This window comes from Marmota monax, unplaced genomic scaffold (assembly GCF_021218885.2).
Source record: "Marmota monax isolate L192 unplaced genomic scaffold, Marmota_monax_Labrador192_F-V1.1 WCK01_AAM20220418_F8-fsc00006, whole genome shotgun sequence".
NCBI classification, from domain to species: Eukaryota; Metazoa; Chordata; class Mammalia; order Rodentia; family Sciuridae; genus Marmota; species Marmota monax.
This window is the reverse complement of record NW_026693712.1, coordinates 19453541-19470058: the sequence shown is the minus strand read 5'-3', so window position 1 is coordinate 19470058 and position 16518 is coordinate 19453541. Positions and strand designations below refer to the sequence as shown.

General features: G+C 35.6%; 1 protein-coding gene across 6 annotated transcripts in view; it reads left to right on the top strand.

The window, feature by feature from the left end:
• Positions 1-15397, top strand: part of Matr3 (matrin 3) — a 32151-nt gene extending 16754 nt beyond the window's left edge. For 5 of the 6 annotated variants that reach the window (XM_058584294.1, XM_046459963.2, XM_046459965.2 and 2 more), the window contains 12 exons: positions 1089-1130; positions 1424-1536; positions 1853-1905; positions 3113-3238; positions 3736-3861; positions 4009-4176; positions 6120-6251; positions 6779-6822; positions 6919-7294; positions 9602-9968; positions 10460-10581; positions 14186-15397. In XM_058584294.1, the coding sequence (XP_058440277.1) occupies positions 1129-1130; positions 1424-1536; positions 1853-1905; positions 3113-3238; positions 3736-3861; positions 4009-4176; positions 6120-6251; positions 6779-6822; positions 6919-7294; positions 9602-9968; positions 10460-10581; positions 14186-14236 (1680 nt within the window). In that variant the 5' untranslated portion in view covers positions 1089-1128 and the 3' untranslated portion in view covers positions 14237-15397. The remainder of the gene's footprint in view (positions 1-1088; positions 1131-1423; positions 1537-1852; positions 1906-3112; positions 3239-3735; positions 3862-4008; positions 4177-6119; positions 6252-6778; positions 6823-6918; positions 7295-9601; positions 9969-10459; positions 10582-14185) is intronic. The other variant, XM_046459966.2, reaches the window with a different exon arrangement.
• The last annotated feature ends 1121 nt before the right edge of the window (positions 15398-16518 follow it).

The following is a 16518-nucleotide window of genomic DNA, read 5'->3' as shown; positions in this document are numbered from 1 at the left end:
AGTTTACCATATTACTTGTAATAGCAACATAATTGATACTGTGTGGGCAATACTAATTACAGATAACATATTTAAGTCTATAATCTTACATTGATTATTAGATGCATAATGGTGACACTTCATGGTTTGATTTTATTTCTAAGGTAAATACATATTGGGCATTTTTATACAAGTGGATTTTTTGGGGGGGTGGTACTAGGTATTAAATATGGGGATCCTCAACCACTGAGCCACATTCTCAGCTATTTTTTGTATTTTATTTAAAGACAGGGTCTCATTACTTTGCCTCAATTTTGCTGAGGCTGGCTTAGAAATCTCCATTCTCTTGTCTCAGCCTCCTGAGCTGCTGGGATTACAGGCGTGTGCCACCACGCCCAGCAACAGGTGGAATTTTTAATGAACTAAATGAAAGCCTTTGAAACTTAAAGGATTCATGATAGCATTTTAAAATAATAGTGAATATGTGCTCTAAAAATATAGATGATATGACTAATTAAAAGTTACTAGTTTATCATGCAAAATCCCTCATGGTTTTTTTTTTTTTTTTTTCTTTTTTCTTTCTTTTGAGACACCTTAGTTTCTAAGTTTAGGCTGCTATAGCAATGTGGAATTCGTAAAGAAAATGCCTAAAACAGCATCATGCCCATTGTTCACTGAAGTTGAAATTTTTATATATGCCTCGCTCACTTGAGGCTGTTCTTTCTATTGTCATAACTCATATATGTTCTTGAGACTCAATATTAGGGAAGCAAAACCTGGCAATCTGTTCTTGTTTTTCTATATAACCCACAATTCTAATTCTTTGTTCAACATTTTTCCTCCTCTTAATTTAACAAATACAGGGATCATTTAGTTTCAGTATACATTGCCTACATTTGCAAGCAATACGAGACAAGTTGATTCACATTGGTTTGGACTGTTTTGAAGTTCTTTTGAAATATATTACATACTTTAAAACTGTAATGTTTCTAACATTTGGACTCTCAGATAACTTTACTAATAAATTATCTCTATTTTAGAGGCCAAACAAGGTTACTTTGTGAAAAGGACAGTTTTATTTTAAAGTTAATTTTCTGGTCTTTTTAAAGCTACCCAGAATGGAATCCTGACAATGATACAGGACACACAATGTAAGTTAAAAAATTTTAAGCTATTGTTTGTACAGGAGATCAATGTAAGGAATCCAGGTTTAACTTTCAATATTCATAAATATTTTAGAATTTCATTGCTGAATTTGAGAGATTAAAAATCAGTCTTATTATAAAATTGTGTAGTAACTTTTATTCTTTTATTGTTATGGATTTTCCCCTAGTTATGTCATATATAAAGCCCTCAAAGTTGTCATAGTTGTACAAAGAATACTTGTAAATCTTACTTCTGATGCACCTCTTTATTGTTTTTCATATTTTCTTCACATTACTAGGGGTGATCCATTCATGTTGCAGCAGTCTACAAACCCGGCCCCAGGAATTTTGGGACCTCCACCCCCCTCCTTTCATCTTGGGGGACCAGCAGTTGGGCCAAGAGGAAATCTGGGTAATTATATGAAATGAAATTCACATTAACTTTTTTCATATTGCTTTTTGGTCATAAAATTTAAATTCAAATATTGTTCAAAAAAATAACAGCATGAAAAAACAGCCAGGTATTTGTAATATTTGTTTGTTTTTAAATAGTACTGGGAATCAAACCCAGGGCCTTCTGCATGTGAGGCAAACATTCTGCTAGTGAACTATATTCATTTCTCCAATGTTTTTTAATTTCTGATTGAAAATTATGTATACTTTTTCATTAAAATGGCTTGTTATAGAAAGTGTACTTACTATAAACTTTCTTCCCACCTCCCCCAAAGGTGCTGGAAACGGAAATCTGCAAGGACCTAGACACATGCAAAAAGGCAGAGTGGTCAGTAATGTAGCCATTGCTTTTTATTTTATTTTCTGTTTGGGGGTGGGTGTGTAGTTTAACGTAAATACTTACTAATTTAATTTTCATTGAGGTTCTTACCTATAGGAAGAGTGTCAATAGTTTGAAAATCATTAGATTTTTAAGTGACTGGTATACCACACAGTCTTTAAAAAAAATCTCACCTTGAATTGGCATCTAAGGAACTTGCTACCCAGTTATGTATACAACATTCTATTTAAAAGACAATAGAGACTGAAAACCTTGGTGATCATTATAACCACTTGGATTTAAGCAGAAAGAATTTATTACAGTGACATTTAAATTACTATGAAGTTTTTTAAAATTCTGGAACGTTAAATACTTTTGTGGTTAATTAGACTATAAAATTCTAATGGATGATGTGTTTCATGTTACTTTAACTTCTTCAGTCTCCAGAACCTTGAGCTTGCTAAGTCTGTGGTCTATATCATTGGACTACAATTCCAGTCCCTTCTTCTTTTTTTGTTTGTTGGTACTGGGGATTTTTTTCAACTTGGGCACCCAACCACTGAACCACATCCCCAGCCCTATTTTGTGTTTTATTTAGAGACAGGGTCTCACTGAGTTGCTTAGCACCTCCTTTTTGCTTTGAACTCATGATCCTCCTGCTTCAGCCTTGCAAGCTGCTGGGATTATAAGCATGCGCCACCACACCTGGCTGCTTGTTTTTTGTTTGGGTTTTTTGTTTCTGTTTTTTATATGTACTGGAGATTTGAACCCAAGAGTTCTTAACCACTGGGTCACTTCCAGCTTTTTATTCTGAGACAAGAGTCTTGCTAACTTGCTGGGGCTGGTTTTGAACTTGTAATCCTCTTGCCTCTACTTAAACTTCCAAAGTCTCTGGGATTACAGCAGTCTACCACTGCACCTGGCTCTTGTTGGCTTTTTAAAAATTTACAGCTGGGCACACCTGTAATCCCAGCAGCTCGGGAAGCTGAGGCAAGAGGATCACAAGTTCAAGCAACTTGATGTCTTGAGTGGTTAACCAGCCTTAGCAAGTTACCAAGGCCCTAAGCAACTCATTGAGACCTTGTCTCTAAATAAAATATGTAAAAAGGGCTGAGGATGTGGCTCTGTGCCTGGATTCAGTCCCTAGTACCATATATAAAATATATATATACACACACACACACACATTGACTTGAGTTTTCTCCCCTATGAATAGGAAACTAGCCGAGTTGTTCACATCATGGATTTTCAGCGAGGGAAAAACTTGAGGTACCAACTGTTGCAGCTGGTGGAACCTTTTGGAGTCATTTCAAATCATCTGATTCTAAATAAAATTAATGAGGTATGAATTGAAATAAGCATTGTTTACTAATACCATTAAGGTATTTTCTTAGTTGATATTGAATCAGAAAAGGAATGAAATCCATGTATATAAATCATGGACTGGGAATGTAATAAAGGAAAAGCCAATAGTTGAATATCTCAATATTCTAGTAGTAATTGATTATTAGAAACTTTGTATATTGTGATCTGTAAGTAGTAGTATTGTTATTATACTACTATAAAGGCAGTAAAAGTAAAATTCTTTGGAAAACTTTTTCAGACCTATGTCCTAAATGATGCTAAATCATTTTTCAGCAATGAGCATAGTTAATGATAGTTTAATACCATGAATATAGTTTCGGGTAACTTTTAATAAAACAGCAAATTGTCAACACAAATCTTTTGTTTACATTTCTTGAAAGTGCTTCCTATTCGGTGTGATGAAATGTAACATCTAGAAATGTTGGGGAAATATCATCTATTGAAAAAAAAATTTTTTTTTTTAAACAATTTTAGGCATTTATTGAAATGGCAACAACAGAAGATGCTCAGGCTGCAGTGGATTATTATACAACCACACCAGCATTAGTATTTGGCAAACCAGTGAGAGTTCATTTATCCCAGAAGTATAAAAGAATAAAGGTATCCTCTCCCCCCTCCCCTAACCCTCCAGGTTATATATAGGTAACCACTCAATACATCATTTTATTAAGTTTGTCTATTTTAAATTGCTGTTTTAAACAAATAGGATTGACCAACAGTTTTCTTTCCTTTTTTCCCCTTTTAAAGAAACCTGAAGGGAAGCCAGATCAGAAGTTTGATCAAAAGCAAGAGCTTGGACGTGTGATACACCTCAGCAATTTACCCCATTCTGGCTATTCTGATAGTGCTGTCCTTAAGCTTGCTGAGCCGTATGGGAAAATAAAGAATTATATATTGATGAGGATGAAAAGTCAGGTAATAAATTCATAAATTACTTTTTAAGATACTTCATTTGGCTTAGAATATAGCTTAGTGGTTGAGCCATTGTGTAATGTGTAAGTTTCTAGATTCCACTCCCAGTACCAAAAAGAAAATACATATAAGTCTTCTTAGCCATATAATGACTGAGATTTATTTTCCCCATAGTAGGTATGCATACAAAGCATTGAATAAATTCTGATAATAAAAAGCTTTTAGTTTTTTTTTTGTGTGTAGTCCTGGTTTTGAACCCAGGGAACTCTACCACTGAGCTACATCCCCTGTGCCCACAGCCCTTTTTATTTTTGTATTTTGAGATAGGGTCTTGCTAAGTTGACTGGGGCTGGCCTCAAAGTGTGATACTCCTGCTTCAGTCTCCAGGTTTGCTGAGATTCTGTAATCTCAGCAATTCTGTAATTCAGGCTGCAGTTTGGCTTCTTGTTTTATGTTACCAAATTGATAACACCCACTTCTAATCAAACTAACCTTGTTTGAAGGTGTGGTGTTTTGTTGTTTGTTTTGGAGGTTTTTCTTTTCTTGTTTGTTTTGGTACTAGAATTGAACTCAGGGGAACTCGGCCACTGAGCCACATCCTCAGCCCTATTTTATTTGTAGAGACAGGGTCTCACTGAGTTGCTTAGCACCTCTCTATTGCTCCTGTCTCATTGAGAGTGTTTTATAAATATGTTACAGGCTTTTCCAAATCTGAAATTAATGGCTAAATTGTCCCATGCTTGTACTCCAGAGATTTAATAGCCAAGGGCAATGACACATCCTATAATCCCAGTGGCTTGGGAGTCTAGAAGGAGAATTTTGAGTTCAAAGCCAGCCATAGCAACTTAGTAATGCCCTGTCTCTAATATTCATCCATTTGCTTGCTTGCTTGTTTATTTATTTATTCATTCATTGTTGGCAGGCCTTTATGTGGTGCTGAGACTCAAACCCAGTGCCTCACACATGCAGGACAAGTGTGCTTCCACTTAACCATAGCCCCAGCCGCTCTAATAAAATATTTTTTAAAAGGGCCGGGGCTAGCCATGGCGCAGTATGGTGGCACACACTTGTAATCCCAGCAGCTCTGAAGGCTGAGATGGGAGGATCGAAAGTTCAAAGCCACCCTTACTTAGCAAGACAATAAGCAATTCAATGAGACCCTGTCTCTAAATAAAATATAAAATGGGACTAGGGATGTGGCTCAGTGGTCCAGTGCCCCTGAGTTCAATCCCCATCACCAAAAATAATAAAAGGACTGGGGATGTGGTGCCATGCATGCTTAAGTGCCCCTGGGTTCAATCCCTGGTACCGCCCCCCCCCCCAAAAAAAAAAAAATTCAGAGGTTTGAAGTAAGTTCACTAGAAGACTACCCTTGGTTCAATGCACAGCAGCCCCCCTCCAAGAAAAAAAAAATTGGAGAGTGTCTTTTTACTGCTTTCTAGCTCAACATTTTGAGTTTTCTAGATTTTTTTTTTATTTTTCTTATATTATCTGTTAATATCTACTAAGTTTATTTGTTTATTTATTTTTAATTTTTTTTTGCAGAAAGACTGCATAAAAATGGTTTTATGTTTGTTTGGTTTTGGTACTAGGGATTGAACCCAGGGGCACTTAACCACTGAGCCACATCCCCAGCCCTTTTTGTATTTTACTTAGAGACAAGGTCTCACTGAGTTGCTTAGTGCTTCGACTTTGAGGCTGGCTTTCAACTCATGATCCTCTTGTCTCAGCCTCCCAAGCCACTGCACCCAGTTTAAAAATGGTTTTCTTTGATGCTATAGTGACTTTAGGGACTTCATAAACCTGATAGGTTGCCCACTGCCTTTTTTCATTGTGGCTCAGGTTTTTTAAAAGTGTTGCTATGTTAGTTTTCCTAATGAGAATAGAACAGATATTACTGTACAATTCTGAGAATTGATATCCTTAATGGGTTTTCTTTATTTTAGGCCTTTATTGAGATGGAGACCAGAGAAGATGCAATGGCAATGGTTGACCATTGTCTGAAAAAAGCCCTTTGGTTTCAGGGGAGATGTGTTAAGGTTGACCTTTCTGAGAAATATAAAAAACTAGTACTGAGGGTATGTACTGCTTGATTTCTCATCATGAAAAAACTTTTATTAAGTGACAGACTCTGGCTGTATTGCACAATCTGGCCCCTAACTCCTGGACTCATGTAGTCCTTATGCCTCAACCTTAGTCCCAAGAAGGTGGACTACTTGTGCACGTTATTGTGCCCAGCCAGCTGATACCACAGCATTCTTGTTCAGATTTTTATAAGATTTGATTATTGAAAGACAACACCCTTTTTTCTGGTTTTCTCTAGTAACAGAAGTGTCTTTATAACTAAAATTTTGATTGAACAGCTTGTTACCAGAATGTTTATTATACACTCTGTTTGGTGATTTTGATGAACTGAGTATCCTCAGTTTGAGTTCTTGGGCATGGTAACAGGGATTGAATGAGTTAATTATGTAAGGATGGCCACCAAATGTTAATGGATGACCATATATTCTATAAATGAGTATATGGATGATCATATATTCTATAAATGAGTATATGTTGATGCAGTTATTTCACATCTGCAAAATGTTTCTTCTCTTTTTAGATTCCCAACCGAGGTATTGACTTACTGAAAAAAGACAAATCCCGGTAATTTCACTTTTTATATTTTTTATGCATTAGTATGTTAAATTTTTATTTTTCCAACCCCCCAAAATTCATTGTGGTGCATCTTTTTAATTTCAGAAAAAGATCTTATTCTCCAGATGGCAAAGAATCTCCAAGTGATAAGAAATCTAAAACTGATGGTTCTCAGAAGACTGAAAGTACAGCTGAAGGTAAAGAACAAGAAGAGAAGTCAGGTGAAGATGGCGAGAAAGATACAAAGGATGACCAGACAGAACAGGAACCTAATATGCTTCTGGAATCTGAAGATGAGCTACTTGTAGATGAAGAAGAAGCAGCAGCACTTCTAGAAAGTGGCAGTTCTGTGGGAGATGAGACTGATCTTGCTAATTTAGGTGATGTGACTTCTGATGGGAAAAAGGAACCTTCAGATAAAGCTGTAAAAAAAGATGCAAATGCAAGTGCTTCAGCAGCAGCAAAGAAAAAGCTTAAAAAGGTAAATAAGAGATTTTATATTGAATTGTTTTTATAGAATAATATATATAATTTTTTCAGATTATTTACTGAAGCGCAGGGCCCAATAATGAGAAATATGTTACTAGTATCAGAAAAACAAAAAGATATAAAAACATTTAAGTAAAATCTCTGCAATAAATAAATAGAACATTTTATTGTAGTTCTAACAAAGAAGCAGCTAATTTGAAAAGAGAACTTCTTAGTAATGAGTCATAACTTACGTATTCTTCTGTATTATAGTGGTCATATAAAAGTACTCCTAGGACATCCTTAGAGTACAGCTTATATTAAAAAAAAGATGGGGTTTGAGTTTGCAGTAGGTTAACTGACCAAACATAATTTAAAGAATTTATCCTATTTGAGAAATGTGGGCTTAGTAGGTACTTTGATTTAAAAACAATTTTACTAGAAAATAAGTTATATATAAGGATATAAATATAAAAATTTATTACATGCTAAAAAGTAAAATGATCCCCAGTACCAAAACCCTGGCATGTTGAGATAAAATGTGATAAAATGATGACATGGTGAAATGAGGGTTAAGATAAGTGTGGTGTGGTATCATGCCTGTAATTCCTGGTGCTTTGGAATGAGGCTGAGGCCGAATGATCTTTAGTTTGAAGCTAGCCTAGGCAACATTGAGTTTCCCATCTCAAAAAAAGAAAAGAAATACTGCCAGGTATGGTGGTACATGCCCATAGTTCCAGTGACTCTGAGGCTGAGGCAGGAGGATTGCAAGTTCATAGTCCTAACAACTTGGCAAGACCCTGTATCAATAAAAAAGGATGGAGATGTGGCTCAGTGCTTAAGCACTCACAGGTTCAATTCCCCAGTACCAAAAGTGAAAGAAGACTTAATATTTCCTTTTAACCTGTGAGTTTTAATGGCTTGGTCACACAGCTTATATATTAGTTTATTATTCTGCCTGAAGTATATGGTCATTGTGTAATAATGTTTACCCTTGTAGAAAGTTAATGATTAAGCACTAATAAATGCCATAAATTTTTCTAAGCTCTTTATATATGTGCATTTAAATCCTCACAGTAAACATGCAGTAGGTACCATTATTAACCCCTTTCCATAAATCGGGGTTTTTGTTTTTGTGGTACTGGGGATTGAATCCCTGTTACCTCATGGACACTAGCTAAACAGTGTGTCACTGAGCTACGCTCTCCAGCCCTTTTCCATTTCTAAATTTAGGGAATTGAATTCTGGAGAAGTTCAATAACTTGTCATAGTTTGTACTGCTTCTAAAAAGTAGATCCAAAATTTAAACCTAAATAGTCATGCAGCAGAACTTGTTTTCTTAATGATTACACTGTATCAAACTTGAGGGGTTTTCTCAACAAAAGTTGTATTGCAAGGTATTGTCTTGCAGAGAATGTTACTCAACTGCTTTTATCAAATCGGTTCTGTGACACATCTTAGCAGCATAATAGTCTCAGAAAGTGTGGAAATGAATAGTCTTATATCAATTACTTTCTTTGTGTGAGTCGGGCCTTTCATTAGTTTTTGTTTTTGGTGCTGGGGATGAAATCCAGGACGTGGCACATCTGTTGATGAAGTACTCACTGCCACTGAGTTACATCCCCAGCCCTATTCTTTATTATTTTCCAGTACTTACAGTCAAGTCCAAGGATTCTCACATGCTGGGCAAGAGCACTACCATTAAACCCCATCCCAGCCCCATTATTTAAATTTGAAACAAACTAAATTGTCGTTAAAGTCATCAGTGCCAAGAACAATGGTGCAATCCAATCCTAACAACTCCAGAGGCTGAGGCAGGAGGATCCCAAGTTTGAGGCCAGCCTTGGCAGCTTAGCAGAACCCCTCAAAATAAAAAATAAATCTCAAATAAGCTGCGGGGAGGCATAATGGCACACTCCTGTAATCCCAGCAGCTCAGAAGACTTGAGACAGAATCTTGAGTTCGAATCCAGCCTCAAGCAAAAGCGGGGTGCTAAGAATTTCAGGCCCTGTCTCTCCATAAAATACAAAATAGTGGCTCAGTAGTTGAGTGCTCCCGAGTTTAATCTAACCTGGTATCCCATCCCCAATAAAAAGCTGCAGATATGACTCATTGATATAGTGTCCCTGAGTTAGTTTGATCCCCAGTACCACAAAAAAAAAAAGTTACACGTGATTTGGGGGAAGTGAAAGGAAAAGGTTAGCATTTTGAGAGAATTGAATAAAGACAAAAGACGCGCTATCCCTTTCCGTTCAAGTAAAACAAATGGAAGGGATGCTGCAGGATAATTGTTGCAGAGTAAATTTGTCTTTCTTAACAGCGTCGTTTCCCAGGGAGTATGGAAGGTTTTGTCACTCTAGATGAGGTTGGTGATGAGGAAGATTCGGAACTTCAGAAACTTCGTAAATCGGGCATGGCATTTAAATCTGGTGACAAAAATGATGATGGTTTGGTTGAAATTAAGGTGGACAAGATCGAGGAACTTGATCAAGAAAATGAAGCAGCGTTGGAAAATGGAATAAAAAATGAGGAAAATACAGAACCAGGTGCTGAATCTGCTGAGACTGCTGATGACCCCAACAAAGATACAAGTGAAAATGCAGATGGCCAAAGTGAAGAAAACAAGGAAGACTATACAATCCCAGATGAGTATAGAATTGGACCATACCAGCCCAATGTTCCTGTTGGTGAGCTTTAAGGCTTTGTTATTCCCTCTTATCCCCCTTACTAAAATAATATGTAAATTTTGCTTTTATGTAATATAAGCTTTGATAGTATGTTAAACTAGCTTGTTGTGGGTTTTTTGATTTGTTTATTCCAGTGGGGAATAGTTCGTACACCTAAGTAATAACATTCTCTTTTCTTCTTCCACATGTCTCTTGATTTTGTATTATGTTATTATTCCACAGTGTTCTCTCTGCTCATAGTTTTCAGAAAATTACTCATTGCTTTTTGTTTAGTGTTTCCGTGTTACATTTCTGTCTTTTATTTTTTAAGAGTACAGTTAGGTGGGATCTTGAACTATTAATATTGTGGGTTTGGATTTATTTTGTTTATAGCTTAGGACGTATGGAACTTCCCACAGTTATGTTGTCTGATTCAAGTTATATTGATAGGAGAAACAATTTGAGACTACTCAATTTACTTAATTTGTAAGAATGTATGTTTGTGTTTCTAGGTATAGACTATGTGATACCTAAAACAGGGTTTTACTGTAAGCTGTGTTCACTCTTTTATACAAATGAAGAAGTTGCAAAGAATACTCATTGCAGCAGCCTTCCTCATTATCAGAAATTAAAGGTAAGGCTGAATCTAAAAGAGGAGAGCTCTTTGGTGAAAACTAACAAATCATTTAAGTTACAGAATTAAAATAGATAAGTAAAATAAATGTGTTGTGTTTCTGGACCCAGTGCAGTGCTTTAGCCTGAAGATATTTTCTTTCAATTGATGGGCTTTAAGCAGTTTAATGGATTCTAGAAACATCTATTAAGCCTCTTTTCATAGTTCACTCCAATTAAATAAAGAAAATTTAGTAATAACTAGCTATATTATAAATTATCTGATATAATTAAAAACACCCAAATGTGCTGGGCCTTTTGGCACATACCTATACTCCCAGGGAGGCAGGAGAGGATCACAAGTTCAAAGCCAGCCTCAGCAACTTAAGGAGACCTTATCTCATCTCAAAATTTAAAAGAAGACAACAGACCAATGTGGCTCAGTGGTTTTAATACCCTTGATTTCATCCTTGGTACCCAAAAATAAACAAACACGGGCTGGGGATGTGGCTCAAGCAGTAGCGTGCTCGCCTGGCATACGTGCGGCCCGGGTTAGATCCTCAGCACCACATACAAATAAAGATGTTGTGTCTGCCGAAAACTGAAAAATAAATATTAAAAATTAAAAACAAAAAACACCACACACATGGTGGGTAATATGTGTAGATGCTAGAGGTCTAAATTCCAAGTGAGATGATGTAAGGCTTTATCAACTTTGTACAATGCCATGTCCCTATGTAATTTTTTTTACCAACATTATTTCCCAGTAATGACACTCTTCAATTTTTTAAAAAATATTTATTCTTAAGTTGTAGGTGGACACAATGTCTTCTTTTACATTTATGTGGTGCTGAGGATCAAACCCAGTGCCTCCTGCATGCTAAACGAGCACTCTCCTACTGAGCCATAACCCCACCCTACTCTTCAGTTATTTTTAAGTTGTAGATGTACAGTACCTTTTTATTTTTATGTGGCGCTGAGGATCAAAGCCCAGTGCCTTTCTCATACAAGGTGAGCACTCTACCTCTGAGCTACAACCCCAGCCCTCAACATGTTGAATGTCCCTAATATGGAAATCCAACATCAAACTTTGAGAACCAACATGATGCTATAAGTATAAAATTCCACTCCTGACCTCATGTAGTAGATCATTGTCAAAGGTACTCTAAAAATATTATATGAAAGTACTTTCAGGAGCTGGAGCTAGAGCTCAGCGACACAACACTTGGGTAGCATGAATGAATCTCTGGATTCAATTTCCAGCACCACATAGTAAAAAGAAAAGAAATTGCCTTCAGGCTATGTGCATAAGGTATTCATAAAATAAAATATAAATTAATTTTTTATTTAGACTTGGGTCTTGTACAGTGCACAATATCTCCTTATGCTTTTGCACACATTCAAAAATCTGAAGTTCAAAATATTTATAATCCCTAGGACCTGTCCAGGTAATGGACATTCAACCTGTACAGCAGTCAGTTATCAAAAACATTTTCTATGTTGACTAGATGGATAATTATTTACAAGTAATTATTGTTCCTGCCTACATCACTTTTGTTTCTTTTTAATATACCTATTTTTTAATTTATATTTAATGTGGTGCTAGGCACTTGCTAGGCAAGTGCTCTACCATTGAGCTACAACCCAAGCCCGAATATAACTATTCTTGCTACCTATATGTCTCTTACAATTATGGATATGACAAAAGTATGGTGTTTATTCTCAGCAGTAACTGCAGTTGTGTTTGTGCATGTATGTGTATAGTGGGGATTTAACCCAGGAACCCTCCTACACATTAAAAGCATGTGCTGTACCACTGAACCTAGTGTAATATTTTTGCTTTCTTTGATTTTAAGCTGTTCAGGGTTAGAAAACTAAGTGGAAGCACTCTTTCCCTGCATGTGTGAGGCACTGGGTTCGAGTCTCAGCACCACATAAAGGCCTGCCAACAACAAACAAGCGAATGGATGAATATTAGAGACAGGGCATTACTAAGTTGCTAAGGCTGGCTTTGAACTCAATTCTCCTCCTAGACTCCCAAGCCACTGAGATTTTGTTTTTTATTAAATTAGTATAGGAATAATATGAAAGTGGTTTCTAGGTGCTCATATTTGGTCTCTTGGAGGTGGCTCATTTCATTATTTCCTTCTATTAAAAAGAACTTTGTCAGGGCTGGGGTTGTGGCTCAGTGGTAGAGTGCTTGCCTTGCATGTGTGAGGCACTGGGTTTGATCCTCAGCACCACATTTAAAAAATAAATAAATGAAATGTATTTTATTTATCTAAAGGAAACTTTGTCAGGCTGGGAATATACCTCAATTGGTTGAGTGCTTGCCTCTTATGCACAGTGCCCTGGCTGGGTTCACTCCCCAGCACTATAAATAAAGAAATTTTGTCATCTGGGCATGGTGGCACATGCCTGTAATCACAGTGGCTTGGGAGGCTGATGCAGGAGGATTATGAGTTCAGAATCAGCCTCAGCAACTTAGTGAGACCCTAAGCAATTCAGCAAGATCCTGTCTAAGTAAAATATTAAAAAGGGCTGGAGGATGTGGCTCAGTGGTAAAGCAACCCTTGGTTCAATCCCTAATACAAAAAAAAAAAAAAAGAAAAAGAAATTGTCAACTATTAGGAAATATAGTACCTTGCTAATATATGATAAATTGATAATTGGGTGTTTTTTGGGGTGGGGGTTATTGGTGTTCATTCTATCTTTAAGGATATAGTAGCTTATAAGCCTTCCATCAATTTGCAGTAACAGAGTTGACACATTTCAACAAAAGAAGTAAAGAAACTTTTGGTTTTTTTTTTTTTTTTTTTTTTTTAAGGAAAGCCACACATCATGGCTTTCATCTTTTTTTTTTAATTTTTTTTTTTAAAGAATTTTTAAATATTTATTTATTTTTTTAGTTTTCGGCGGACACAACATCTTTGTTTGTATGTGGTGCTGAGGATCGAACCCAGGCCGCACACATGGCAGGCAAGCGTGCTACCACTTGAGCCACATCCCCAGCCCAACTGGGGATTAGATTTTTAAATTATTTCTGTGCTTGAATTGGTGTCTTTAGTAGAGCTCATGTCTAGGAACTCTAGATTAGAAGTCTCAAGTTTAGTGGTGGCTCATCAAGCTATATTTGTGGCCCAGGTGCCTACTCTTGGAAATAAAATTTTATTGGAACACAGGCATGATTATTGTGACTGCTTTAGTTGAGCACTAGTTACAACAAAGACCTGGTGCTCCACAAGCCTTATATATTTATTACCATTCCTTTGAAAACATTTGTTAACAATTAAGACCATTGAATAAATGCATGCCATTTTAATTAATCTATGTTCTTGGAGTAGCACCAATTCTATGTGACTGTATTTTCATCTATAAAAGTTAGGGTTAATTGCATAATTGAAGAGTACATTGTTCACATTTATCATTTTTTTCCCCATGCCTTATTTGTGGTGTCCTCTGAACCAGTTGAGTTTTGTATACTTAAGAATAAACTCATTCTTGAAGTATTAATAAATTTCTAGTTTAAATTTTACTCAGGTCCCTAAGCTTGGATGGAATGTTTTAGAATTATGTATGTTAATGTTTTTCTTCATGCCTTAATTTCTATAATTTTTTCTTCTCAGAAATTTCTGAATAAATTGGCAGAAGAACGCAGGCAGAAGAAGGAGGCTTAATATGTTCAAGAAGCTTACTTTCAAAGAAAACAATGGTTCTTTGTTTTTAATGTTAACCTTTTTTAAATACAATGCTGATAGTTAGAAGAAAACTATTGTACTCTTTTGTTTTAGTGGAAAAATAATAGATGTCTGTTCATGTGTTAAGTGTTATAGCAAAAAAAATACACATACGGTTAAGTTAATGAAGAATAGTTTTTGTTTCATCAGAATGGCAACAGACAGAAGTACTTTGTAGAGACTGACTCCATAAGCTACGTTAAGACAACTTGCACCACTAAGTAAAAGATAACATAGAACCGTTCAGAGAAATGAAATTTAGTTGTTCCAAGCTTCAAAGAAATGTCAATTTTTGATTCCATTCAATAAAGAACAAAAACAATTGTATTTTTATTACTTTCATCTGAAACATTCCACATTTTAATCTGAGCCTTGCAGACTTTTCATTTGGAGTTTGAAGCTGTTTTGGTTGCATTCATTTTTAGAGAATTTCATGTGAAATTGGCAATTCAAATGCAGGTGCAGTTTTCTTTTAATGTCATGCTGTTGTTTAGGTAATAAGAAATATTAAGTAATTGGCTTTAGATTTTGTAATTTTTCCCTGAGTTCCTGCTAGGTTTTGTATTCTAGTAGTCAATGTATTTTCAGTGAAATGTAAAAATATTCCCGTTCTCTTTGACCAGTATTAATTTCTTGAGATTTACTGCTTGTCACTTGAATCCTATAGCTGTCATACATCGCTGGTATAAGCAATATTTGATTTTTGAAGTGTGTAGACCATCTCTTCATTTTTTCAAGATGTAATTTCAACATTTCTGCATTTTAAAGTTTGGCCATAATTCTAGACGCACGCTTCTAATTCATGTACCTGCACATGTGACCTTTGTGAACAGAAATTTGCATGTATAATCTGTGTTTACTTGTAACTCTGGTTATTTACTGCTTATATCTGTGGATTCAAGTTACTGAAGTGAATACCAATAAAAAAAAATCCTAGGCCATGTTCATTGGTTATACATGTTTGGAATGTTAACCAATATATTTGTCAGTTGTGATTTTTATTCACTGTTACACTTTTGTGCATGCTTTAACAAATTATTACTTTTTTAATCTAGAGTGAGTGTTCTAAAGACTGCTACTAAAGATCTGATTTTAAACTTTTTGGTGCTGGTGGATTTCTTGTTCCTGTTACATAGCTAAAATGTATTTTGGGATTTTTTTTTTTTAAAGAGGGATGGTTTAAAGCATTAAGGGTGAAGAAATTGCAAAGTTTGTTTAGTCATGTCCATACCTTTATAGAATTGGGACATGAAGTAACAAGAATTACTTCTGCTAGCCTTTCAGTATAGTTATATAGGAATTCTTGGTGTTGAATTATCTGTTGTCTAAAAAAATTTTTAATTTTTAAAAATAAAACCTGTAGTGATTATTTGAAACTCCTAGCTGAAGTATATTAAACAATATTTCACATAGTTGGGTAAAATTTTATGGTTTCCAGGTGGATGCAGCAGCACATGCTTGAAAATCCCAAATCCTGGTAACTTGGGAGGCAGAAGTATGAGGAGTTTGAGGCCAGCCTCAAAAATTGGTGACTTAGTGAAAGCCTAAAGTTTTTATTTTCTCATAATTTAAAAAAAAAAGGACTGAGGATATATGTAGCTCAGTGGTAAAGTGTTCCTGGGTTCAATCTCCAGTTCCCATTCACCCCCATTTATTTATTTATTTTTAATTTTTTGAAATATTTATTTTTTAGGTGTAGATGGACACAATACAATGCCTTTATTTTTATGTGGTGCTGAGGATCGAACCCAGCTCCCCCACTCCCCCTTTAAATTTTTATTTTTTTACACTATCCTTGGTTGAAGGGTAGATTACTATTTTAATGTAACATGCACAAAAAATCCTTGCCAGTTCACTTCAATTTAAATTTTATCTTTTACTAATTACCCTCTTGTTTTATTCCATTTTTAACTAACAGCAGCTGAAGAAAGCATTATGTACAACATTGTAGATTTTGTTAGATTTAAAGATGTTTAGTTTTTTTCTGATAGCATGTAGAATTCCTAAATTTTCATAAATAAGCTGATGGTAATGTACATTTCTAATACCTGTTTATCAGATCAGACTGGCACTTGTACACTTAAACCTTCTGATTGTACAGTTTAAGAACAGTTTCCCTGTCATGATTTCAGTTTTATTTGGAAATGGGATGAAAGCTTTTAGAAATACCCTGGGTTTAGCTAAGCACAGTGGCACATGCCTGTGATCTCAGTGACCAAGGA